Consider the following 27,470-nt stretch of genomic DNA (forward strand, 5'->3'; position numbering starts at 1 on the left):
TACTTGTAACATTTTATTAATCTTATCAATTCTGATACTTGTGTTTAATTTGGATAGGACAACTCTACAGAAAAGTTGAGAACAACTGGTTTAGGTAAACTATTGCAGTTTGTGTCTATCCATTTGCCAGGTTTTGTTTTATTATGATCGTTGTTTCAGTGTGTGCTTTTTTTTTGTCCTGCCATGTATCCTGAGTTTTCCTAGCCACTGTCCAGTCTCATTCCCTGAAAGTGTCAAGCATGTGGTTGTAAGCCTCTGCAAGACTAGTTCTCAGATCTTTCAGCAAATTTTTTAATTCCTCATATTCCTACCTGGTGTTCTTCATTCTGCTTTGTTTGGTCTCTGTGGTCATCTGTTATATTCAATTGTTTGAAGATCATGCTTCTTTCCTTCTCCTTGTGCACTAGCTATAGATCTTTCTGCATGTGGAACCTCTCTCTTGCTGATTCCTGAAAAAGAAAACATTTCAAATGTAAAGTTAGCATAAATTTGTGATGGTTTTGCAAAATATTGATACCATGCAACCATACTTTAGTCATAGATTTATGTGAGAGTTGGTCAAACAAAATTAACTACTAGAATAATCACCTTTATAAGGGCTTCTAGAAGATTTAAAACAAATTTTACCTAAAAAGGCTTTTCTAATCATCAGTCTCGGGTTGTTTAAAACTCAATGGAAGACAAAAGATGATGTTTTGAAGAATGTTAACCACTCTTTACTAAAGAAATATTTATAACTAGAAAAACCCTCCAGAATACTTTAAATGTTATATAAATAATTATTTTGTAATAATAATGGGCTTTTTGGAAATTGCACATATTACAACTATGAAATAGGTCAAATTAACTGATTTTTTTGTTCATAAAACTTAGGGTAAGTTTGAATAATCTCAATCTTTGTTACAATCTCTGTTCACACAGATACATACACACACAAAACACAAAACACAAAAAATGCTGTATCAATACCTTACATAGCAAACCAGTCAATGTTGATGCCACTGTGTACAGCATCATACTTAATTCCCGGAGGGCCGCAGCTTTGCACAGTTTTGCTTCAACATATGTTTTGCTTCAACATATGATATATGTTGATATACATATGTTGAAGGTTTTTTTATTTTAAGTATTTTCTATGTATGGTATTTTGTTCAATTTAATCCAGAGATGCAGTTAGGTATAGTAAAAGAAACTATAAATTATTAAACTTCAATGTGCACATTGAGCAAACTGCGATAAGATTTTCAGTAAAAAATGCAGCATCATACTTAATTCCCGGAGGGCCGCAGCTTTGCACAGTTTTGCTTCAACCCTAATCAAACACAACTAATCAAGGTGTTCAAGACTAGTAGAGACAATTAAGCAGGTGTGATTTGGAGGTGGTAGGAGCTAAACTATGCAGAGCTGTGGCCCTCCAGGAATTTAGTTTGAGACCATTGATGTCAAGAAATGTTGTTTCTTTGTTTTTGTTGTCAAAAACTAGCATACCTGCAGTATACAACAAAACATACCTGCATAACATCACAGTTTTCGCATTTTTTCTTTTACTTTCAAAAGCGACAACAACAGTACTATTATTTTAACTTGCATTTCAAAACTATGATCCCATTTCTTTATCATATTTAATTAACCTGACATGTTCAAATCTAATGTGCTCATATGCATTTTTAAGCATGACAGTTTCAAATGATGGACAAAAAATTGTGTCTTTTGGTTTTAAATGACAAATTGATGACTATATATATATATATATATATATATATATATATATATATATATATATATATATATATATATATATATATATATATATATACATATGTTGAAGGTTTTTTATTTTAAGTATTTTCTATGTATGGTATTTTGTTCAATTTAATCCAGAGATGCAGTTAGGTATAGTAAAAGAAACTATAAATTATTAAACTTCAATGTGCACATTGAGCAAACTGCGATAAGATTTCCAGTAAAAAATGCTTTCATAAAGTTTTGATAGCACAAATCCCCAATCACTTTCATTACAAGCAAAAGAGCAGCATGTGCATTCTGTGAAACACCTTTTTTATCCAACAAAAGAAAGAATACAGTTTGAAAGAGATTAAATGTCAAAACTGTCACAACTATTCCTTTAATATGACACTTACAATAATGATGTGACTGGAGGACAACAGATTCTTTATGCTTTGAAATCTGAAAACAGATGACATTTTTTTTCCAGTCAAGGCAACATTTGTCAGACTGAGGCAGCTTAATTCAAAAACTGTCTTTCAAGGTTAGCTCTGCATGCGACAGGCTAATTCCTCCCGTCGCACTGAGATTTGTAATGTACGGCTTCAAAGAGGGCATTTATCTTCGCCACCGTGCCTCATATTTACCAAGGCTGTCTTTTCAAAGTGAACTCATCTGATGGCTTGTGTGATTGGAAACCATCAGCAATGCTCCCTGTCACTATTTAGTCATCATCCTCTCCCTTCATCACTCCTTCGCTTTCTGAATGATGTCTGAATTAATGCACAGACTCACATTATCTGCGCCGGAGGTTGCCATTGCGCTCTGATATAACTGTTCAGATTGAAACAATGGCGAGCATCTCATTTGTCACATTTGCAATATTCGCAGGCTTTTTCAAAACTGAATCTGCATGTCGGAGCTGAGTGCGAAAAACAGACCGGAGGGGGGTTGATAGTCCTTTTCAAGATGTTTTGAGAGTAATAAGGAAGCTGGATGTGGCATTTGTCATGTACTTCATGCAGATTGACTAGCAAACAGTCTGGGGAAGAAGGAGGAAAATAATAATGTGGCTAATGAGGGCAAAAAGACTAAAACCTACTGAGTCATTTTATAAAGCCTGAAGGAAAGTAAGTGAAACCTCATAAAAACACTATATGCAGCGCTGTTTCTATCAAAAAGAGCGCTCTTCAGTTAAATATTAAGAGAAACAGTGCTTACTGTAAATTGAAAGAGAGTCTCATGTTTGCAGACATTGCACAGACAAATCTCAGGGGAAATAGTGTATACTGAATAAGCAAAACAATCTGATATATTTAGTAGGTAACTGAATGACACAAAAGTGCATGTTAACTTAAAAAAGAGGCAAGTTACCAGTGGAAATACTGCTAATGATTTAACATTATATACATTTACTTTGAATTATCATAGATAAAGTTACCATTAACTATGTTATATTTGATGAAAATCAAGTGTAGCTGACACATCACAGATCATATCCTATTTAAATAGTTTTGTACCATATGTGTTTTAGCCAATAATTATGTATAGCAGGGTTTCTCAATCTCAGTCCAGGAAATTCTGACATCCTTGCAGTTGTGTTGAGGCAGGTAGGAGCTAAAATCTGCCGAACACCGGACCTCCAAGACTGAGTTTGAGAACCCCTGATGTATAGGGTGCTTTGTTGTGTTAATGGATTACCTTAGTGTGTTGGTGTTTTGTTTGATTGTATAACACTGTGCACAGCATATATATATATATATATATATATATATATATATATATATATATATATATATATATATATATATATATATATATATATATATATATATATATATATATATATATATGCCATGCACAGTGTTATATATATATATATATATATATATATATATATATATATATATATATATATATATATATATATATATATATGCCATGCACAGTGTTATATATATATATATATATATATATATATATATATATATATATATATATATATATATATATATATATATTTATTTATGGATGGCCACTTACATAAACAGATTTTAAATATTTTTACACAACAAAAGATACTAAAAACAGAAAACACTAAAAGTGTTGATTATGTGTGTCAGGCCAGGTTACTATCTGACTTTCTAAAGAAACAATACACTGAAATGAAAATCTGTACAGTTTTCTGCATTTTGTAATTCATTTTTTAAATTGCATTATGGGACACTGATCTTTCCTCCAACAACTTTTGCTATTGAAAAGTGACTTAACTTGTCTATAAGATTTTGTAAACTACAGTACAAAAACCTGTTTATAACTGCCAGTAGCCTATTGTTTCAAACGACTAAAATGTCAAAACCCACTACACAGTTAAACTGTAAAGTTGAGTTTTCAACATCAAAAGTCAATAGACTAGAGATCAAGGTCCCATTAAACAAGTCATTATCATAAATAAAAGTAAAACACATGTGCATCATAAAATACAAACATTGTTAATAATCTAATCATTTTTACAGTGTACATTATTTCTCACATATGTCCCAGTAGACGTCCATTGATGTTTTAGATATCAAGTGCTTCAGATGCCTATTACCCATTTAACATAAGCACAGTCACCACCATTTTCAAACTATAATATGTTATATTTCTGGTAAAGCACTTCCAGTACTAGTTTTGAGCTTCTGTAGTTCTGAGTAGTCAGCTGTGTAGTTTTTAATTGGCTAACTTGTGTAATATGGACTATAAAAAGGCTTTGCACATTTAGGTGTGATGGTATCATTTTAATTGTTACAAGTAAATTTGAGCAACACTAAATTGTAATAAATAATACTTCTAACACAATACAGCAAACTAGTTTTAGGACTGAGCTTGATTGGAGTTCCGAGCTACTGTACTGTTTACCTGTACTACTGTGTTGTTTTCATCAGCTTATATTAAACTGCTGACCTGGCAACCACAACTTTCTCTCCCTCCCACAATGCAGTTGAACAGTCTAAGTTTGAACCTGAACATGTAAACAACTGCAAACTGGTTGAAAGAGTGCATTAGAACTTGTAGCAATAGATATTATTTATTTAAAAAGGGAAATAAATAATGTTTCTCCTCATGCACAAAATATCAGGATGTAATCTGCCACAGTTTTATATTTATTTATAATGTAGTGGAGTAAAAAAAGTTGAATAAAGTAAAAACTAAAGTAAAAACTAAAGGTTTCCCAAATAAATGATATAAAATATGTTGTTATTGTTTAAAATATTGATTACATGACACATCTTTGTTGATACATTTGGTGTACACATATTATTAGATATAGAATAAATAATAGCCTAGTTTAAAGGGTCAAAAAAAAGTCTTATTTATAATATATAGTGTAACATAAGCACTAAATGTGATCATTTCAGACACTATATTTACAATAAAATACAACTGCAATCATTTAGTTTAACTTAATGCGCAATGAAGTGTTTGAAAAAAACTTTCAATTTTACTACATTCTTCCATTAATTTTTGAAGAAAGTGTGTTAATATATACTTCTTTTTCACGCTGACCACCAGTTCAGCAACAAAATCTACAGTATGAACACACACAAAAATGTGTTTTTATGGCTCTGTAATGTTCTTGTACGATGTGAGTCTTGTGTCTTGCCAGGATGAAGGCATTATTCATATTCCATTACGGGAAACAGAGACGAATGAAAATCTATCAAGGCCTCTTGTAAAGGCACAAATCTGAACTTCCTTGAAACTTGAATCGATACAGCAAGTATAAGCAGCTCATCCTCATTGAAAAAGTCAATTAAGCCGTCTTAATGTTTCAAGGGGGAAGCAATTTCATGCAGATGCCTGCAGATGAAGAATTGCTCGCGGCCTCCACAGCTCACTGAATGACTGAAAACACACACCGCAGATTCATCACACTAACACACTGTTCTGTGTACAGGCATAGTTAGAGGCAACTAATACATCTTTACTCATGAACTATTGCAGTCATCAGACCAGGGAAAACGAGAGTGAAAGAGTGAGAGGGTAGTTATAGAGCAGAAATTAACATATTGATGTTGCACGGCAGAAATTTGGGAACTGGTCCAATTTTCCAAATGCATTTCAATTCAGAAGGAAAAAAAAAACTGCTGTCAAAATCATGAAATTGAGTCAGTCAGATGGTTGGCACGGGATTTTACTGCCACCTATTGGTGACATTGGACATCTTGAGCAAAGGTCATTCTAACGCTGGGGTTTACAATCTCTTAGGACCCCCATCCTAAACTGTAAAGGCATCTATATAATATCTAATCCACCTGCATAAATACATTAACAATGTGGACAAAATATTATCTTGTAAATAGGACAATTTTTAATTTCCTTCTTTTAGACTACTGCTTGAGAAACCATAATTTTCTGTAGAATTTCACATGATATTTCATTCAATACTAAGAGGTTTTATTCTCATCAGTAGTTCTGTAAAGAACCTTTATATCTAGAGAATCAAGCACAACAGTGTTTTTATGTTTTTTTTATTGGTGAAATAATGTTTCTCATATTATTACAAATTATTGTGAGAACTACTCACTAAAAGGTTGATTGAGAAAACAAATTGGTTCTTGATGGCTATAAAAATATATAAAATATTATATTGTATTATAAATATTATATTATTTTAAAATATTTTATATACAGTCAAGCCCAAAATTATTCATACCCCTGGCAAATTCTGACTTAAAGTTACTTTTATTTAACCACCAATGTTTTTAAGACCAGAAATGGCTTCTCCCAAAAGATTATAAAACTATATATAAATAAGGCATCATTGTGACAAAATATTTCAAAGCTTTTATTTAAATTTGAACAAAAAGTGGCATTTTTCAAATTATTAATACCCTTCTCAATAATCAATAGACAAGCCTTTATTGGCTATTACATCAAGGTCTCCTTGTCATCACCCTGATCTTTAGCTCCCTGATCTTTAGGTCTGCATTATAAACAGATTTTTGTCATCTAACAAATTGTGTATATATTTTTTTTGTTTTTTAGAATTGTAACATTGGAAAAACTAACATCTTTAATTTTCTTGTTGGGGTAATAGTTACCATTAATTTTTCCAACTGCTTTTTGCTGTTTTATGGTTGATGAGTTTTGCATTCTGAGCATGTAGCAGGCCCACAATGTTATGAACAAAAAGCACTGTTTTAATGACATAAATGTTGTATTGAATGAAATAAGTAGGGCAATAAAATATTATTGTGAGTTAATAATGACATTATAACAGAAAGCACAAAGTTATGAACCTACATATCCAGAGGACGGTTTACTCAAGTAAATCTTGCGAGAGTCTGGACGGAGACCGTTAACTTGCAGACATGAATCTCATTTGTGAACTTTAAGTCGCTTCCAGCTTTGACCAGCTTTATGCATATCTCCACTGGTATTTTGCCCATTCATCTTAAATGATAAGCTCCAACTCTTTCAGGTTGAAGGTTCTCCTTGCCATCACCCTGATCTTTAGCTCCCTCCACAGATACTAAATTGGATTCAAGTCAGGACTCTGTCTGAACCACTGTAAAACTTTGTTTTAATTATTTTCTTTCTTTATTTTTTACATTCTTTTTATTACATTTTTACATTTACTGATATGGTTCACTGGAGCAATTGTTGAAAAACAGCCCGAAAAACATTAGGTTCTCATCACCATGTTTGACAGTGGGGATGGTGTTCAGGGTCCTTCTCCTTTTTATGACAAATTAAGAAATGAAAATATTTTTTAACTCATGTGACGATAAAACAGAAGTCCTGAAGAGCTGCTTTGTCCATACGAGCATTTGCAAAGGCCAAGCAGGCTTTTGTGTGTGGCTTTTTTAACAGTGTGTTGAGTTGACTAAAACAGCTGTTCCCAATGAATCAGAGTGATTAAGATGGTTTAGAACTGCTTGGAGTATTTTGAATGGTATAAATTTCCCCATAGTGTGTGATAGTTTGCAAAGGGTATGAATAATTTGGATATCTTTTGTTCAAAATAAAACAGGAGATGAGAAATAGTATTTTCCATAATGCCACTTTACGTCGTCTTATTATCTTTAGGGAGAAGCCTGTGTCATTTTCAGTAAAAATAACAGATTGCTGGTTGAATAAAAGTAACCTTAAGTCAGAATTTTACAGGGGTATAAATAATTCTAACAAGGGCTTGCCTGCAGATTTGTTTGCAAAGAACACATCATTCTTTGGTCTGTATTACAAACAACAATATTATATTTGTTATAGTCTGCATTATAAACAAATTGTGTATATATATATATATATATATATATATATATATATATATATATATATATATATATATATATATATTTTTTTTTTTTTTTTTTTTTTTTTTTAGAATTGTAACATTGGAGAAACTGACATCTTTATGTTTCTTGTTGGTGTAATAGTTACCCTTATTTTATTCAACTGCTTTTTGCTGTTTTATAATTGAAGAGTTTTGCTGTCTAAGCATGTTGCTGTTGCTGGCCAACAATCTTATGAACAAAAATGCACTGCTTCAATGGCATGGACATAAATACCGTATTGGACGACATAAGTAAGGCATTAAAACATTACTGTGAGCTAATAATGACATTATAACAGAAAGCACAAAGTTATGAACCTACATTGTCTTACTTTATCCAGAAGACGGCGCTTTAGAGCTCTGACGTGGCGTCGCTGCCTTCAAACTTCTCCACAAATAAATCTCGCGAGAGTCCGGACGGAGACCGTTAACTTGCAGACACGTCTCTCATTTGTGAACTTCGCGTCGCGTTTGAGGACGTCATGCGCGTGTGTTTGAGCCCAGCTCGAGTCCTATAATGAAAACCCGCTTTCACAGACTCAGCCACAGAAAGCAGTGGCGCTTTCTGTCTCTCTGCTGATGCCCAAACCCAAGCAGAGCCCCAAAAACTGTTTCTCCAGGAATATACACTAGTCTGAATGAGCTCAACGATGGCGACGCGACTCTCTGACTTGTTCGGAAACAGCCGGATTATTGCAGGACTGCTGGTCAATTTACTGTCTTCAGTATGCATAGTGTTCATCAACAAATGGATTTATGTGCACTACGGCTTCCCTAACATGACTCTGACTCTCATTCATTTCGTAATGACATGGCTGGGGTTGTTTATTTGCCAGAAGATGGATATATTTGCCCCCAAGAGTCTCAGACCGTCTAAAATCCTCCTGCTGGCTCTGAGTTTTTGTGGTTTTGTTGTTTTCACTAATCTATCTCTCCAAAGCAACACTATAGGAACATATCAGCTGGCCAAGGTCATGACAACACCTGTGATTATAGCCATCCAGACCATGTACTACAGAAAGACCTTTTCCACAAAGATTAAACTGACTCTAGTAAGTGGGCTTCGTTTATTATGCATATCAATGGTTTATGTCAATTAAAATCAAAGCACGTCTTAAAATCAAAGTCTATCTCGTAATTGAGTGCTATTGCTACTGTAACATGTTCATATAGCAGTTTTATAGCATTGAACTATGAGTTTGGACTATGCTCTGCATAAAAGCAAGTCATAGTTACATGTAGGATTTGATTAGTCTGGGTTATGGGTCAAATAATATATGTGATCTAATTTTGTGATGCTAAATGTTTGTATTTTTGTTTTGTCATTAAAAGGTGCCCATCACTTTAGGGGTCATACTAAACTCGTACTATGATGTGCGGTTCAATCTTATGGGGATGATATTTGCCACATTGGGTGTCTTGGTAACCTCATTGTATCAAGTGGTAAGTGTTCTTGCATTCACACTTTGTATGTCATAAATGTCTTCATTCAAAACCAGTGCTCTGGTTATTGGAGAACTCCGAGACCTCAAGTATAGAAACAAATTTAGTTCCTTTATCATAAATATAATAATTATTAAATATTTATACTAAGGTTCACAGTATGGGGTCAGAAATTATTATATGTGTGTTAAATATTACATATAATGTGTGTATGCATGTATATGTATATAGTTTTTTAGCAACAAATCATCTATTTAGAATGATTCATAATGAATCTGCCACTGAAGATTTCTTCTAACATCATGATACAAATTGTTTTATTACACTTGAGAGCAGTTATTAAACTGTAAGATCACAGCAATGCATTTTGACCTACACATTAAACGTTTATAAAAAATGTTATTAGACTGAATGTTTACCAATATTACTTTTTAGTTTAAACTGTATTTGTATAGAATTAATGTATTGCAAGAATCGAAACAAACATCTTAAAATAAAAATATGAATTTGTAATAACTAATGAAATATTATTACAGTCATGGTCAAATAAGACTAATCAGAAGATCTAACAGCATATTGAAATATATTAAAATAAGAAAAACCTTTAGAAAAATTAAACTTAATACAATATATCATAATAATATTTTTAGTTGAATTTATTCAGATATTTTGATCACACTGCATATAACTAGCTAATTATTTACATTTTTCTTTCTCTCTCTTTCTCTTAAAATAGTGGGTCGGCGCCAAGCAGCATGAGCTTCAGGTGAACTCAATGCAGTTACTGTATTATCAAGCACCCATGTCTTCTGCATTTCTCCTGGTGCTCGTGCCATTCTTTGAACCCCTCACTGGAGACGGTGGTATATTTGGCCCTTGGTCATTTCTGGCCCTGGTAAGAAAATGAGCAAGAAAACACATTTTCTCACACAGTCTCATATGCTTCAGTCCAATGGTATTTCCTCTTTATACAAACACGGTCTCATAGAGGCCTTGTGTTACTAGCCAGACTTTTTTGGGGGGGAAAGTAAAAGTCTTTGAATGTATACCCCAATTTGGGTTAAAGTTGAAAAATTCAATAGTAACTTATATTTACCGTTGTAGATTTTACTATGTGAATATTATTATTTTTTTTAAATATCTTTTCTTTGATCAATATCATGGTTCTGCTATTTAGTGTTATAGCATTATTGATATTTTGAAATGTATTAAATTTTTATACCTAACATTTACAAGTCTGATATAGCCACGAATCAATATTAACAGAAGGTTATATTTATTTTTAACTGTTTTAATATTATTATTATTATTTATTTTTCATTTATTTACAATATGTAAGATAGATGTGTACAAAATCAGATTTGTCCAGAGTATATACATATATGTGTGTGTTATTTAATTAATAATATACAAACATAAATTATTCATTTTTTTTAGCCTTTTTTTACATTAATATGCATCAATATTAAAAATTGTAAACCATATAATATTTTATTAATATATTAGATTTTCCTACAGTTTCATTTGCTTTTTAAAATATTATATCCTCAAATGTATTACATTTTAAAATATTCTTAGAAAATATTAAGACTGAGTTTAAATATGAGCATCAGTTTTCATTTATGTATGTTTTGTTAGAATAGTACAATATTTGGCCAATATGCAACTATAAATATTTAAGGAAAAACTATTTTTCTTTAGAAAAACACATTTTATAGTTTAAAAAAATGTAGCAATGTTTTGTCTTTGTTTTTATGCATTTACTGTAAGAAATTTACAAAGAATTATCAGAACATGGAATTTAATTAATATTTAAATGATTTTAGGCATAAAAGTAAAATTCTGACTTGTATTGTTTCCTATTCCTAAGATTTGGTATCATGCTCAATTGTCACAAATTATGCTATGATAATATTTATTTATTCCTAAATGTTTGAGATGCATTATTGATTGAAAAATATTTTCTGTTTTTTTTTCATGAAGTTCATGGTTCTGCTCTCTGGTGTTATTGCCTTTCTGGTCAATTTGTCCATTTACTGGATCATCGGGAACACGTCTCCTGTTACGTATCCTTTCTGCTGCTTCTCTAAAACATCAGTCATTCAGCTGTGCTTCCTTTCTGTTCTATTCTTGGTGCAAAACACACCCTTTAGACAAATATATACCAAAACAGGGCTCTCTTGTTTGTTAATTGTCAGACTAGGCCTATAATGCAAGCAAATGTCTGTTTATAGAACCTGTAAGCTTGGCAAATAATTAACATGTATTTACACACTTGTTTAATAATGAAAGGGGAAGTTCTTTTTTTTTTCTTTAGACTTGAGCCACACTGGAAATATTCCATGCTTCTGAATGCAGCCATTGAGTAAGCGTTAGTGAATGAGGGAGAGCTTTCATAATGTTGACAGCAGAGGGAGCACAAAACCATAAACTGCAATGTTTGGGACACGTATTAGGCAAACATATTTGTGAGCGGATTTATTTTTCAAAAACATTCTTGCAGCTATTTATATATAAATGCAAAGTATCTTGGGATGTGCGAATATGATGGCTCAGTTTTTGAATGTTGATGCATAACAATACTCAAAATCAATGTGTGTCTTGTGCATATCTCCTATTTATAAATGATGATAAGTGACGTTTAAACTTGTATATCAATTAATTGATATTACAAATTATGTTATTGTACAAACATGCATGTGTTTTATACCAAATTCTTTCACTTTTAGATAAAAAAGACATGTATTTATATTTAAAAATCCATCTGTTGACAGATTATATTGTATAATTTGTAATATTTAAATTGACAATAACAATGTTGATCAATCCAGAGTCAATAAAAAATATGAATGTTTTTTAAACATACTTTTACTTGTTTTTAACAAATTAACTCATTTGCATAGTATGTTTTATTTTTTATTGTAACTAATGTTAAAATAGTAGTTACAAATTAATTATGTAAACTAATCCATATAAAATGTATATATTCATTCATTTAACTGTTTAGGTTTTTTAATATTTGGAGTCGTATAACATATTCTATTAATAAGACTTGTATATGCATAAATAAGGAATAAAATAAAACGTTATATTCGTATAATTAACTATTTATTTATTTTTAACATAAAATATGCTAGATTTATTCAGAAATTAACATAAATGTTATTTTATTTCCATGCATAAGTTTATTCAACAGAAATAATCTAACATTATTACAGAAATCCATACATCAATATTAAAAATAGTATTGTATATTATCAATCAACTTAATGCTTGGTTAGGTTAATCAGCTGTTTTAAATGTAATATTCACAAACCTACCTATCTAGAAAATGGTTTAAAGAATATACACTTTAAAAAAATGTTTGACTAATTTTTTTGCACATCTTTAAGACTCAAACGCAAGTCATAAATCTAAAAAAAGTTCCCTTAACATTCCTCCTCACAGCTACAACATGTTTGGCCATTTCAAGTTCTGCATTACATTACTGGGAGGGTATGTTCTCTTCCAGGACCCCCTGTCTTTAAATCAGGGTCTGGGCATTCTCTGCACCCTCACTGGTATCCTGGCATACACTCACTTCAAGCTGGCAGAACAGGAGGAGGGCAAAAGCAGACTCACGCAGAGGCCGTAAATCCACTGATGTGTCAATCAATGACAACACAGAGTTCAGTGCCTGATGACGTGTTCAGGAGAAGATACCGTGAAGATTAACCAAACATGCACTACTGGTAATCAGAAGTTTGGGATTTTCTGCTTTTGTTTTTAAAAGAAGCTTATTCTGCTCAATAAGGCTGCATTTATTTGATTTAAAATACAGTTAATGCTGTAAAATTGTGAAATATTATAACTTATTAAGGGTTTTCTTGTTGAATGTCTTCAGTGTCGCATGATAATTTGCTGTCCTGTTATCATCGGTTATTATTGGTGCTCAGTTACTATTAATGATTGTTATGATTATCTTTTCATGGTTCATAGTTTTGTGGAAACTAATACATTTTTACTTTTTAGGATTCTTTGATAAAAAGAAAGTCCATTATTTACATTAAAATATTTACTTTCACTAATTAACAATTTATGCGATGAACAAAAGTAAATACTTATTAAGGGTATTGTATCATTTTCCACAATAGTATGAAGCAGCATTACGGTTTTCAACACTTATAATAACAACAATAAACGTTTCTTAAAGGAGCACTCCACTCATTTGAAAATATGCAAATTTTACACTTCCCCTAGAGTTAAACGAGCCTATAGACCACTTTGTGGAATGTAAACAAAAACATAAAATACATTTTTAATTTCCATAGCTTCCAATAATGCAAAATTCATTCATTTTCTTTTGGTTTTAGTACACAGAATTACTACAAAAATGTCAAGCTTTAAATAGGAAAATTTGCAAAACCTTTTAGTCATTTTTTTTTGCGTGAGATGCTAATGGTCTAATCTGAATTAATGATCTATGTTAAGCTAAGCTAAAAGTTCTCCCCGGAGATAGAATATGTACATTCAAAAATGTTAAAACTCCACAGTTTAACTCAAGGGATCTTGTAAAATTAAAATATTATCAGAAAAAAAGAGGAGTGTTCCTTAAAGCACCAGATCATTAAGATTTCTGAAGGATCATCTGACACAAAGCACTGTATTAATGATGCGGAAAATTCTGCTTTAAATGACAGGAATATTTTTTTTAATAATTTTAAACCACATTCAATAAAATGATAAAAGAGTTTTAAATTAAGTCAGTAAATGCAGCCTTGGTGAGCAGAATAGACTTCTTTTAAAACATTTAAAACCTTATCGATCCCAAATCCTTTTAATGGTAGTGTAGACTGTAAGGAAGTTGAAGCCAGAGGCTGAGGACTGTCAATAGCATTTCAATCTTTGTAAGATATTACTTTTTAATCCAAGTGTTCAATATTTGCAAATAAAAATGCAAAATAAAATGCATTTTCTTTTGTAAATATTATTTAATGATGTATTTTTCTGTCTATAATCTATTGTCTGTACAACAATAAAACATTTTATAAGAACCAACAGTACTCTTTAAGTATTTTTTTTTTTTCCAAGACTTGAATTTGATCTCATATTGAGTCTAGTCAGGACTTTTAGGACAAGGGTCGCTGCCTACTTGGCAAAAATGTTTCAGTCTTTACTATCTGTGAAATGGAATGTCAATCTTTTGTTCAGTTAATGAATCTCTCTCTCTCTTTCTCGCTCTCTTTGGCAATGCACATTTTAAGCATCACTCGCATTCCAAAGTCCTGTCTTCAGTCCCAAGCCTACATATTCACCATCCTTTTGCGTGGATCTTGGACTTTTCAAGGGGTTTCTCAAGGATGTGATAACTAAAAAAACTATGACCTTAAAAGGATGTTTCATCAAGAAATTACATATTCTGTGAAACTTGAAGAACACATCTTCTCAGACAATAAGAGAGTAAATACAGTTCTAAAAAAATTCTAAATATTAAAGTATAATAATGTCTACACTAGCACTAAACTGTATAAATATATATATATATATATATATATATATATATATATATATATATATATATATATATATTTAAAACAAAACATGCATGTTGATAGAACTTTTATTTTTATGCTATTGAATCTTTTGTGCTCACCAACGTTATTTAATCAATAATAAGAACAGAAATATTGTGAAATATTGCACTTTATGATAACTTTTCTACTTTCAAAACGCATTCATGCCTGTTTAGCTGTCATTTCTGCAGTCTTCAATGTGAAATAATCCTTCTGAGTCATGCTGATTTAGCAAATAATTTAGCAATTTTGAAACAATTTAGCAATTTTTAAAACCCTTTAAAGTCTTAGGACAATTTAAAAAAACTTGTTTGATCCACTTTAAAAGTTGACTGTTTGTATAAATGTTTTTAGCAATAATGCAATTAAAAAAACTAAACTTTTACTTATAAATGAATGAAACAATGTTATTATTTGTTTATATCTTTATAAATTTCATTTGTGTTCTTGTTTCATTGGATACAATGTCCAAATTCTGATAGTAACTTTAATTTCTGTCTTCATCCTTACTTACTTACTTACATTATTAAACTAATTCCTTTTCTTATTACTCCAGTGGTCCATTAAATTTTCTCATTAATACAGACATACAAGCCCAAACATGTTGAGCGTAGAGGAACATGTTGTACTAAAGTCATCTATGAGTCACTCTCACTCTACCCTGGCCCTAAAGACCTGATCCTGTCACAGGAACTGTGCAAGACATGCTTTTGTCCTCTTCATAAAGCAGTGATTTCACTCAGCAAACAGTATAGTATAGCAAGTTTCTAAGTAGTTAGCTTGGCAAGCAAATGTGTCAACTCAATAGTGTACAAGGGTCATGTCATGACAGCATCTGAGCAGTCCAGGAGAAATGTGATCATCGTTACTCATTAAGAATTCAAACCAACTGATTAAAATGATCAGTCATTTTTTTTTTTACTAATAACAATTTTAATTAAAAAAAAACTACACTGATCACAAGTTAAAATTTTAAAAAATTGTATACATTTTGATTATTTTATATAACAATGCTGTATTTAGTTTTTTGTATAATCAACAGTCAAATTTTCATATGTTAAATGCATTACTTAATATGAATAAAAACGATTTAAATATACATTTTTATTGGTACTGAAAGCAATTTTTATTTTAAGCTTTTCAATTCCGTAAATTACTGCTTACATTTCTTCCTAATTTCAACTTCGTTTAGAACATTTATTCTGCATGAAATAACAAAAAGATGACACGTTTTTTAAGACAACACAAACTTCTGAAGGGTTAAGAAAGCGATATTTGGTGTAATAACCCTGCTTTTCAATCACAACAAAATAAATCATTTGTTATTCAGACCAACCTTAAAATGCTGAACCCAGTTGCCAAAACTCATCAAGATTCATGATGTATATTGAGTCTAAATAAGTAACCAAACAACCTTTTAAAACCACAAACTGAAATTAAATCCTACAATATGCGAAAATATAAACAGTAATAATAACTATACCTGTGCTTCACTTGAACTAAAACTGAAAAACAGTAAAACAGCAAATGCAGCCAGTGTAAATATTACCCAACTCGCCGTCCTCTACTTGCTATGTATTGTTTACACCCCGCGCTTCTCGCACGTGCTGGAAGTGAACAATTTGAAATGTGCGTTGGTCCAGTAGAGGGAGCAAACGGTCGATTCGCGAAACGGTCACCAGCAGGTAGGACAACATAAACACTTTCAGTTTAGACATTTCGCCCTTTCTCTTTTATTAACTGCATTTATAACAGTGCAAATATAATTAAAACACTGCTAGGCGTTGTAGCGTGTGCATTTTGCTCAGTTTGAGGCTTTAATTTCGGTTTAGCGGGCTGAAATAAATCACCTCAGTTAGCCTTACGCTAGAGCTCAAAGCGAGGCCTACTGAAGCCTCGGGCTTTCCTGAGCGCCCACTGCGGGAAACAGACACTCGGGAGAGCTCGCGTTTGTTGCGTTGCTACGATCAACACAGCTTCGTTAATGTCGCCCAGATGCGCAGTACACGTATTATGCAGGACGTGTTTAATCTTATTTAAGTAAAACGATTCTGACTTAACGTTATCTGTTAAGAAATCCACAGAAGTATTACGTAAACTCAGCACACTAACAGCTTGTGACACTTGTTTTGCAACCAGAAAAAACAGTATTTGTCATTATTATCTGTTATTTGTCAATATTTACTGTTTGCCTTACTGAAATCCGACGTAATAAACAACTAGTATTTGTGTGTCACTAACCTAGTCATAGACATATTAACGTTACAACTTTGTACATCAGTACGTTAGCAGTGTAACTTGTAAATTAACGTTAGCTTCGCAAGGTATAACGTTACTGTGCCATTATTAATGAAGAACATGACGATAAACAACACCAACAAGGGCGAGAAAGAGAAAACAATCGAGCATGTTTATACATAATATTTACATGCAAATAAATGTTCACGTTACCTCTAGTTTTTTTTTCATAATTTAACGTATGTGCAGCTAATTTAATGATATCCCATACATGTAGATGGTCGACATAAATCCCGAAGACAAACTTGAGTTCGTTTTGTTTATGTGTGTACTGTTTGCATTTCGGATAAACAAACACGGCGTGCAAGTTATTCAAAACACTCGACTGTCATCCGTATTGTCGTAGCACTTAGCAATGATGAATTCTGATTTTTTTATTTATATATTTGATGCGCTTGTAATCCACGGAGGTCATCGCATTGGTCCAAACACCCCGTTATTTCACCTGTTACTGAGCCGATAAGCCTCATGTGCTTATCCAGAAATGGGCGGGTGCAGCGAGTCCGGGACATGCCCGGACATGAACGCAGACAGACGGACAGCTCAGCAAAGATAGTCTGCTACCGCTAGGCGTCGGAAATACAGTCACGCTTTGACTTGTCATGCCCAAACCCGCCCAGGACATGATGATCACCTCGGTGGATTCTAGCCCTGACATGCCTCTCTGCGCCTATTTAAACCATAGACCGGCTCTTCACCGGCTCCTACTCATCACCAACCCAGAGCTCAAGCACTTTATGTACAGATAGTAAAGTATATGTTTTAGCAAGAATACTCAATTTACCTCTTTTTGCACAGGTAATGTTGATGTGGAGGTCTGCATCTGTGTTGAATTGTTGACTGTTTGCATCTTCTAACTCTGTTTGTTTATTTTTTTTTACAGATAACTACCAAAATGGCAACAGAGAGTTGTTTAAGCAGTTCTCAGATCAGCAAGGTTGACAACGAGAAACTGGTAATGTAGCCTCAAAATGACTTTGTATTTTAATATAGTTTTTGTGTCTTGATATGAATGAGTTATTTATGGTAACTTCCTTAGGTAAGACCAAAGGTGCAATTGAAAAGCCTGTTAGAGGATGCAGGTGCAGATAAAGATGTTTTCACCATGAAGGAGGTAAATAGACTTGATGGGAGATTTAAGTACATTTAATTTCATATTCACTATAATTTAGAGATTTTAAGCTGGAAAGATTGTCATTAGAGTTTTGGTTAAAAATTAAAATCAGTTGGTGTTATTGTATTAAAAGTGCATTAAAATAGTAAAACTATGTTATAGTTTTATTAAATATGATCAGAATTTAAAATAATAATTTTCTATTTTCATATATTTTCAAGTAGTTTTTATCTTTGATGGCGAAGGTCACTTTTCAGCTGCTTTTATGCCATGTCTTTAATGTCACGTGAGCCGCAGAAACTTTTGATATGCTAGTTACTTCAATAATCATTTCCTATTATTATTATTATAATCAATGTTAAAAACAGTTGTGCTGCTTATTATTTTTGTATTGTGTAAACATCTATAAACATTTCACAGGATTTATTTGAAAAATAAATATTTAATATCATTATAAATGCTTTTATTTTTAGTATTAACTTTTACTTTCACATTTTAATATTTGAAAACAATCCAACAAAAATCTTGCAGTCCCTAAACTTTTGAACAGGAGTACAACTATCATGCTATATTACTTCTTATTAAAATTATGCCACTTGTGGTAATATTTGTATAAAATAAATTATTTATGTATTTATCTATATGACAACTATTCAAGAGTTTGTTGGTCCATATGACTGCGGTCATATGGCAGTAGTGTTTGATGTTGTTGACTATAAATAACCCTTCTCCAATTTCACATGTTGCTGCATATTTATGTGTACAGTTAAACAAATGTAAATTTACAAGGGCATGAGGGTGGTTAATTATATTTGGCTATTGCTTTTGTTCAGTGTGGCACTTGATTTGTTTTGTTTCCCTTGCTGTGATATAGGGTTAGGGATTTAAACAATCCCCTAAACTCAAATATTAAGCATCACCTTGTATTGCACATTTCAATTCAAATATTGTAACCTATTAGTTCTGTAAGTGAAGAGACTAGTAGGCACTAACAGTAAATCTGATGTTTTTAGGGAAGATAGAATGTGCTAAAATCCATTAAACTTGCATTGAAAGGACCTGAGTCATGTCTAGGGGTTTTAGGGTGGGCTCTTCTTTTAGTTCATAACCATAAAACGTATTGACTCAGTGACACTAGTTTTTGCACATGCAGTTGAAAGATTTAAAAAAAAAATATTTTAATCTTTGTTAATGTAGATAATTTGTTTGCCTTTTTATATTTAATGCTTATTTCATATATTATCATCTGTTGTTAGCCTCAATGTGATGCTATGAGTCATATTGTTTTATAACTGGAAATTGTGGTTGTGTATGACTAACGGGAACGTTTTACTCATTGCATATTTATAAGTTACATCTTTACCATCCTTTCTCTTGACACATTCTGAATGCATATAAAATTAAATCCCTGCCTCTTCATCTCTAAACAACCCTCTTCCTTTCTGTGTGTGTTTAGGTTATGTTTTATTTAGGGAAATATATCATGAGCAAGGAGTTATATGACAAGCAGCAGCAACACATAGTTCACTGTGGAGAGGATCCTCTCGGTGCTGTTCTTGGAGTGAAAAGTTTTTCAGTTAAAGAGCCGCGGTGCGTACTGAATCTCTTAACATGTCCAAGGCAGTAACAGCTGTAGTACTAAAGACCCTTGAGAATATCAGGGTGGGGTTTTACAACAACAGGTGGCACTATCTGGATATTTGCCTTACTGGCCATTCTGCTATCACCTGTTGAGGATATAAAGTGGCTTCATAAAATATTGAGATACTCAAGTTAAAACATTTGTTTTAAAGTAGATATAAAAGTAATGATAAGAATATTTTCTATATACGTACATAAGTTTGTAAGCATTGAAAGTGAAATTTGCTATTTGAATGATTAATTTTATTTTTTTTAGTGCCCTCTTTGCATTGATCAACAGAAACCTTGTCACAGTGAAAAATCCAGGTACCTTAAAAACTAGTTTCGTTTGTGCTTATTTATTTATTTTTAACAATATAGTTTTATTTGTACAAGCTATCTGTATTGTATTAAAACTAGTCTGATTTCCTTTTACAGAATCACAGTCTACCTTCTCTGAACCCAGGAGTCAAAGTGAACCAGATCGAGGACCCGGGGTAAATCTTCTTTTATACTCCCATTTAGAACCACAGAGTATTGACCCATTCCACAGAGTTGCCCTGGCAGTGCTGTGTTTGTGCTTGAATGGCTTTATAGAGCCCCTGCTGTGTTTGAGATTGAAGCATGACTGAAACCCAGCTTTCTGTTCCAGGATACAGATTCAGACTCTCGCTCATCTACCTCACAACAGCAGCGCAGGAGGAGGAGAAGCAGTGATCCTGGTAAGGGCACACACCAGAGAGAAAGACACACAAACGCACCAGCTGTGGCCTGTTGAGTGTGTGTGAAAGCACACGCTTGATCAACTGGGGTTTCAGATAGAGCTCTGTTTTTACATTCAGCTCTCCCTGTACAGATATTTAGAGAATGGTTTCATGTTTGTTTTTATTCCAGTGTTTACAGATTTCCTGGTTGAACAGGAAAGGGCTTGTCCATTTTTGTTGTGTTTGTGTGTATGCATTATGCACTCAGGTAGAATTTAAGAAACGTTTTAATTAATTTAATAAGTTTACTTTCAGGTGTAAAACTTAACAAAAAACCTCATGTTGCACTGGTATATTTTTGGCAAGAGCTAAAAAAAAAAAAAAAAAAAATCATTCAAAGATCAAAATTGTGTGTGTGTGTATATATATATATATATATATATATATATATATATATATATATATATATATATATATATATATATATATATATATATATATGTTTATTTATTTATTTATTTTTGCCAGAAATCATTAGAATATTCAATAATAATTAGACATTTTCCTACTGCAAATATATGAACTAAATTTTTGATTAGTTCATTGCTAAGAACATTATTTGGAAAACTTTAAAAGGTAATTATTATTATTTTTATCATTATTTTTAACCCTAATTTTCTTCAGAACCCTCCAGATTTTCAAGTAGTTGTATATTGGCCAAATATTGTCATATCCTATTAATCAATTAAAGCTTATTCATTCAGATATCAAATGATGTATAAATCTCTTTCACAAAACTGAAAATTATGACTGGTTTTATGATATCATGCCACAATTAGTTAAGTAAAAGATGCAACCAATAAGATGTTTTTTTCTTCCTTTTTTTTTTAGTCTAGGGCTAATCGTTACAGCAAACAAAATTATCATAATATCATGTTTCATATCATTCGATTTAGATAATTATTGAATAAGCTTTAACAATCCATTTAGGAATATTAGGATTGTTTTATTTAACGACTTTACCAACATTAGTAAGGCAAATAATTCTATTAGTCAAAATCAAAAATATTTAAACCAAATATCTTATCTCTTTATAATAAAATAAACATAAATGTTAAAGAGACTCTTAATTGCTGAGTGTAATTGCTGAACAATCAAAGCAAAATTTTAGGTGTGAATAATAATGATACTGTAAACCTTAAAACTCCTTAAACAAAACAAATTATGATAATCAAATCTGAGCTTTCAAAGGAAGGAACCAGCCATCATTGTTTGGATACATACTGCAACATTACAAATTGTGAAGTTGGATAACTACATCACCGCCACTCTGACGACATTCCCCACATCTTTTTTTATCTGCAATCTCCTCACTGTTGCTATATGGCACTCATTTTTGCATGTGTTGTTATTATGACATGAAGTGGCGATGACGAAACCCAAAACTCATGAAAAGCACGAAAGCGTCGTTTTCTTCCCTATTTTCAATGCGCTCCCCTGCCGTCTTTCTGTAACTAGGCGACCATCAACTGTTTTCTCAGAAGATGACAAACGGACAAACCATTGTTGCAGTTTATGGAGAAAATGAAAAATCATTGCAGTGTTTGGGTGCGCTGTGTTTGCCTGAGGTAATTAGCCTACCATTATTACTGAAATGTGAAAATTCTAAATAAAGAGTAAAGCAGATTGGTTAATTCTACTTGCATGAATCGCAGTGCGCACGTGGCCATTCTAAAAAATTCAGATCTTTTTCAACTAGGTGTGCCTGAATATGCATATCCTTACTTGCACTACAAGTCGCGTGTCTCCATTGCAAATGACAAACTTGCATCCTAAGCTTGTTGGCATTCCTTCCAAGGTGCACACTCAGCAGCCATATTAAACCTAAAGCCCTTTATACTAAACTTCTTTTTATTGTTATTGACAATGGTGTTTGGTCAATAAATACTGATACCGTTTTTGTCGCTCAGACCTGTTCTCCTCAGTTTTTATGATTTCAAATCTGTTCGCTGTAGTTCTGTTTAACTTATAGTAACCATTCAGCCGTCAGGACTTTCCCTCATGCTGGATTATCATGTACAATTCCTTCAGTCCTGACAGAGGACTGTGTGTGGGTAAACATGTGGTACCATAATGACTGCTCTTTCTGTCACTGTGAACAACTCAAAAGGACACCGAGATCTGGAGGCTGTGCAAAAATGTGCTCAGATGACTGCGGCTCTTCAATGGCTCATTTTAAAACCGCAGCCATGTACACAAAGGCAGTTTGTTGAGCAAGCCGCACCAGATGCACCATTATCGCTTAGAGCATTGCTCCTGCTTGGCCCATAAGTGTCCAAAGTTGAGTGCATCTAATGGGAATATCAACTAATTTAAACTAGGTCAATATGCTGTATATACTTAAGGTTGTGTGTGTGTGTGTCTGTTTTTTATAGCATATACACAGAAAAAGAAACTGATCCGGAAGTCTAGGGAACTCAGTGTTCTTGTTTTCTAGCAGAACATCTATATGTGTAAACATGTAAAGGATGTTTGTATCTAAAAGCTTTGTGCTGAACCTGTTTTTGTGTGTGTTTCAATAGAGAGTTCTTCAGCTGAAGACGAGTCTAGAGAACGCAGGAAGAGGCATAAGTCGGACAGCTTTTCCCTGACATTTGATGACAGCCTGTCTTGGTGCGTGATTGGTGGCCTGCACCGGGAGAGGGGGAACAGCGAGTCTTCGGATGCAAACAGCAACTCGGTGAGGAGGACTTTTAAAATGTTTGTTCACATAGTTTTGGATTATTAACATAAGTCAGCAACTTTGTGCTGTTCTGTAGCTCTTTCTAACCAATGTTTTGCTTGTTCTACAGGATGTAGGTATATCTCGCAGTGAGGGCAGTGAGGAGAGCGAAGACTCAGACTCTGATTCTGATAACTTTAGTGTGGAGTTTGAGGTGGAGTCCATCAACTCTGATGCTTACAGTGAGAATGATGTGGATTCTGTCCCAGGAGAGAACGAGGTTTCAGCTCTTAAGTCCTGCTTTATTAAGAGAAAGTGATTAACTGATGACTACTAGTCTAACCTGTTTAACAATTCTCAACTCAGCTTTTTTTTTTTTTGCTTATTCAGATATATGAAGTCACAATCTTCGCAGAAGACGAAGACTCTTTTGATGAAGATACTGAGATAACCGAGGCAGTATGTAGCATTTTACTTCTAAATCCTGACATTTTCCTCGAACTGGGCTTGATTTTGTATATGAGGATTATATTGGATCATGAAAAGTGTGTTAGTTTAAAGGTTAGGAATGAAAGCCTTTGTGAGTCGGCCAAAAAAAGCAGCTGTTTGAGTTTTGCAGCAAGTTATTACATTTTGTTGAAAGATTGTGATGACAGACTTTCTACTGAACTTTGTGCACTGATGGACTGTGCTTATTGTGACTAGGAATGTGTATAGAGTGCATTAGTGCCCATCCACATTTTTAGCATTTTGGCATTGTTTTTGTTTATTTGCAGGGATTCACAGGGACCAAACTAACTATTAATGAGGTAAATCACAATGTTATAAAACTGAAATGTAGGCTTCTGACAGTGTCTAATTTTCTTGTTGAGGTTAATTGCTAAAGTTTTTATCACAGTGTTATCTCAGGGTATTGACCTAAGCTTATAAATATATTACTTTAACAGGTATAATAAACATAATATACTTAGTTTATTGCTTTACTGTATACGCTTGTAAAGAGTAAATACAGTAATAAAGTCCCATTAGTATACTTCAGTAAATGCATTAAATTCAACAGTGAGAAAAAAAAGCCAGATTATAGTTGTTCATAAAAAAATACGACTGAATCTTATAAGCTATTAAGTCCATTTATAACTAACTTTAATAAAAAGTTTACGACTTGATTTTAATGTGCTTTTAGGCATTAACTAAGAAATTACCATCAGCTAAGATAAAACATGCTCTAGTAGTTGTCACTACATTGACTTTAGGTAAATTAACTTATATTAACAAATCGAGACTTACTGTAGAGCAGTGTTTTTCAACCATGTTCCGGTAGGACCACCAGCACTGCACATTTTCTTGTCTCCAAAACCAAACACGCCTGATTCAGATCATCAGCTCATTAGCAGAGACTGAAAGACCTGTAACATGTAGTGTTAGTGGTCCTTCAGGAATGTGGTTGAGAAACACTGCTGTAGAGTGACCGAACAAAATGCCTATAAATAGTCTGAGAATTTTCAATGTTGTAGGCCAGACTATTGTGTGAAAATTTAGAAAATAAATGACCATTTAAATCTTGTGCTGTGATGAACACCAATACAACAATCTGAATATTAGCAAGTTAGCTAAGCAAGACACAAGTAATGATCTGTTGTAACAATATGTTTCCTCAGGACTACTGGAAGTGTCCCAAATGTGACCAGTTCAACCCTCCTCTTCCTCGACACTGCAAAACCTGCTGGACCGTCCGAGCTGATTGGCTTCCAGAAACACACTCCAACTGGGAAAACCTTTCAAGAAATACTCGAACCAACCCCGAAGACACCAGCGTCACCACAACTCCCAACACAACCTTCGAAAAGAAACTCTCCAAACCCTCAAGCCCTCTCCCAGAAACAGATGATGGAGTGGACGTACCCGACGGCAAGTGCTTTCCATCTCCTGCCACTACCAAAGATGAGCTTCCCTCCTCTGCTACCATTACTGACTCTCAGACCACATCATCACAGCCCTCCACTTCCTCCGGCGGGGGCAGCAGTCAGGAAGAGACCCCCGAGCTGGAGCGCTTCAACAGTCTGGAGGCCTGCCTTCCCGCTACGTGCCTAGAACCCTGCGTCATCTGTCAGAGTCGCCCCAAGAACGGCTGCATTGTTCACGGAAGGACTGGGCACCTTATGGCGTGCTACACATGTGCCAAAAAATTAAAAAACCGGAACAAGTTGTGTCCGGTGTGCCGAGAGCCCATTCAGTCAGTGGTGTTGACTTACATGAGCTGAGGCACTGAAATATACCTCCTCCTGTCCTTAAATGAAGTTTGGGAGTTGCCTTGTGGTTGTATTAGATATAAACGTTTGTTTTCAAATTCAATATTTGTAATGATTCAATATTTTTTTCTTATTGAATACCTAATTTTATTTATGACTCGTCGATTTCACTCACACGTTTTGTAATAAATTCACACACTTATATTTTAAGGATTGTGTTAGAATTGAAACAAAAGCTTGTGAGGTGCTGTATTGATTAAATAGTCTAATAGAAATGTTTGTAATTTAATTTATGTACATGCAGATGTAGAGGTTTTTGAGTTGTTTGCTGCACTGAAAAAGAGTTCCCCGAGCTCATTTAAAAATGTTCTTATGATATTTCGGCTGCGAAGACTGTCTTATTTTCTTTCAGAAAGACATAATAAATGATTATTTTGAGGTTCTTCTGCTTTTACAGATGAGATCAAATCTGCTTTTTCTGTCCTCTGCTTTGAATGATTTTCTGATGGCTTGTATGTAGGTTAGATGACTGGTGGCAGTAGGGGGAGTTGTTTTTGTTGGGGGAAATACACAGCGGTCACCCAGAGAGAGCTTCAGTTACTAGGGACCCTCTTTTCACTCTAATATCAAGAAACATGTTCTGACTTGTTTCTCTCTAATGGCAACCTAGTACAAACACTGGCCTTTTCAAATATCTTTTTCACAAAAGGTGTTTTTTTTTTTCAGATGAAATTGTCAGCATCTATGACAGTTGTGTTATGCAATTATCATTACACCACCTATTTAACTGCTAATTTAATTTTAGCAAACAAGAAAAAAAAAACACTTATTGGAAGATTTGATTTTTATTTATTTTTAAAAATAAACTTTTTTTTTGTAATAAACTGGTTTTGTAGTGTTTGCAGCAGCATGGCAAATGAATCTGAGTCTATAAGTTCACCTTTTTATTTGTCAGATGGTGCACAAATGAAGTGCGATTAGAACATGATTGCTGGAATCAGATGTTTTCATACACGAGGTATGTATGCACTTTCCTGCACTTACATATGTATTTGCACAGTATGACAGACTGCAAACGAATGAACACTTTGTAAACAAATTCACAGATGTTTTAAAAGGATTAAATGCATTCAAGCTTCAGAAAATGGCATCAATAGCACAAGTCTGATCTCTTAAATGCTATTTATACGACTATATACCTCTACTTTCATATTGCAATGGCATGTCCTATAGCCATGTATTTTTATGTATTTCTTTTTTGTCTCAAATGTTATCCAAGTATTTGAAGAATATCAAATAAATGCATTTGTTGACTATGCTGTTTTCTAAAAATGTCTTCTTTTTTTTTAACACCACCTGGATCATGTGACTGAAGAAGTTTTATAAAATATCAACTATATGTGTAGTGGTCAGAGGTTCTGTTTTTTAATTATAATTTTCTGAGATATTTTTTCATTTTATTTCACATTCCATACACACACCCACACATGCAGAATGTTTCGAGAACCTTGATATTTCTAAGGAAAGTACTTTGGTTTGCATATATATATATATATATATATATATATATATATATATATATATATATATATATATATAAATGCCTCACTGTTCTAACTTTTAACACACTTAAAAATGTTACACTGCTAGAGAATATCAATTCATATTCTGAGACGACAAAGGATAATTCTTGACCATGAAATATAAATGATTTTTTAAAACTA

At 33.1% G+C, this 27,470-nt stretch overlaps 3 protein-coding genes and 1 long non-coding RNA gene across 7 annotated transcripts in view; 2 read left to right on the forward strand and 2 right to left on the reverse strand.

Moving 5' to 3' along the window:
- Positions 1–264: 264 nt before the first annotated feature.
- Positions 265–27,470, reverse strand: part of LOC147844722 (uncharacterized) — a 101,756-nt gene continuing 74,550 nt past the window's right edge. The window contains exon 5 of the mRNA XM_087248281.1: positions 265–449. Within this exon, the coding sequence (XP_087104407.1) occupies positions 404–449 (46 nt within the window). The 3' untranslated portion in view covers positions 265–403. The remainder of the gene's footprint in view (positions 450–27,470) is intronic.
- Positions 8,494–13,332, forward strand: slc35e3 (solute carrier family 35 member E3). The gene is made up of 5 exons (NM_001030179.1): positions 8,494–9,096; positions 9,377–9,487; positions 10,224–10,382; positions 11,471–11,553; positions 12,935–13,332. Exons 1-5 carry the CDS (start codon positions 8,683–8,685, stop codon positions 13,119–13,121), a joined length of 954 nt encoding a protein of 317 aa, NP_001025350.1. The 5' UTR covers positions 8,494–8,682; the 3' UTR covers positions 13,122–13,332.
- On the reverse strand, positions 10,239–17,790 carry LOC147844723 (uncharacterized). Its single transcript, XR_015483185.1, has 3 exons — positions 16,523–17,790; positions 16,376–16,432; positions 10,239–10,379 (listed from the first exon to the last, which is right to left on the reverse strand). It is a non-coding gene; the product is annotated as an uncharacterized LOC147844723 (long non-coding RNA).
- On the forward strand, positions 16,687–27,060 carry mdm2 (MDM2 proto-oncogene). 4 transcript variants are annotated; one of them, XM_087246065.1, is made up of 12 exons: positions 16,691–16,724; positions 18,221–18,292; positions 18,377–18,451; positions 19,908–20,041; positions 20,349–20,398; positions 20,510–20,568; positions 20,724–20,793; positions 23,358–23,515; positions 23,628–23,777; positions 23,888–23,956; positions 24,274–24,306; positions 25,156–26,202. In XM_087246065.1, the coding sequence occupies exons 2-12, from the start codon at positions 18,233–18,235 to the stop codon at positions 25,756–25,758; spliced, it is 1,461 nt and encodes a 486-aa protein (XP_087102191.1). In that variant the 5' UTR covers positions 16,691–16,724; positions 18,221–18,232; the 3' UTR covers positions 25,759–26,202. The 4 variants fall into 4 exon arrangements, with proteins under 4 accessions (NP_571439.3, XP_087102191.1, XP_087102192.1 ...); NM_001365432.1 differs by lacking the exon at positions 16,691–16,724 and adding an exon at positions 18,056–18,135 and having other exon boundaries at positions 25,156–27,060; NM_131364.3 differs by lacking the exon at positions 24,274–24,306 and having other exon boundaries at positions 16,687–16,724; positions 25,156–27,060.

Source organism: Danio rerio, chromosome 4 (assembly GCF_052040795.2).
Source record: "Danio rerio strain M-AB ecotype USA chromosome 4, GRCz13ab, whole genome shotgun sequence".
NCBI classification, from domain to species: Eukaryota; Metazoa; Chordata; class Actinopteri; order Cypriniformes; family Danionidae; genus Danio; species Danio rerio.

Excerpts from the sequence above, each read along its gene's own strand:
- slc35e3 (NM_001030179.1), top strand. The coding sequence starts at position 8,683 with ATGAGCTCAACGATGGCGACGCGACTCTCTGACTTGTTCGGAAACAGC. Across the intron at positions 10,383-11,470 it reads CTTGGTCATTTCTGGCCCTG|TTCATGGTTCTGCTCTCTGG; the intron begins GTAAGAAAATGA and ends TTTTTCATGAAG. Across the intron at positions 11,554-12,934 it reads GGGAACACGTCTCCTGTTAC|CTACAACATGTTTGGCCATT; the intron begins GTATCCTTTCTG and ends TCCTCCTCACAG.
- mdm2 (XM_087246065.1), top strand. The coding sequence starts at position 18,233 with ATGGCAACAGAGAGTTGTTTAAGCAGTTCTCAGATCAGCAAGGTTGAC. Across the intron at positions 20,794-23,357 it reads GAGGAGAAGCAGTGATCCTG|AGAGTTCTTCAGCTGAAGAC; the intron begins GTAAGGGCACAC and ends GTGTTTCAATAG. Across the intron at positions 23,957-24,273 it reads ATACTGAGATAACCGAGGCA|GGATTCACAGGGACCAAACT; the intron begins GTATGTAGCATT and ends GTTTATTTGCAG.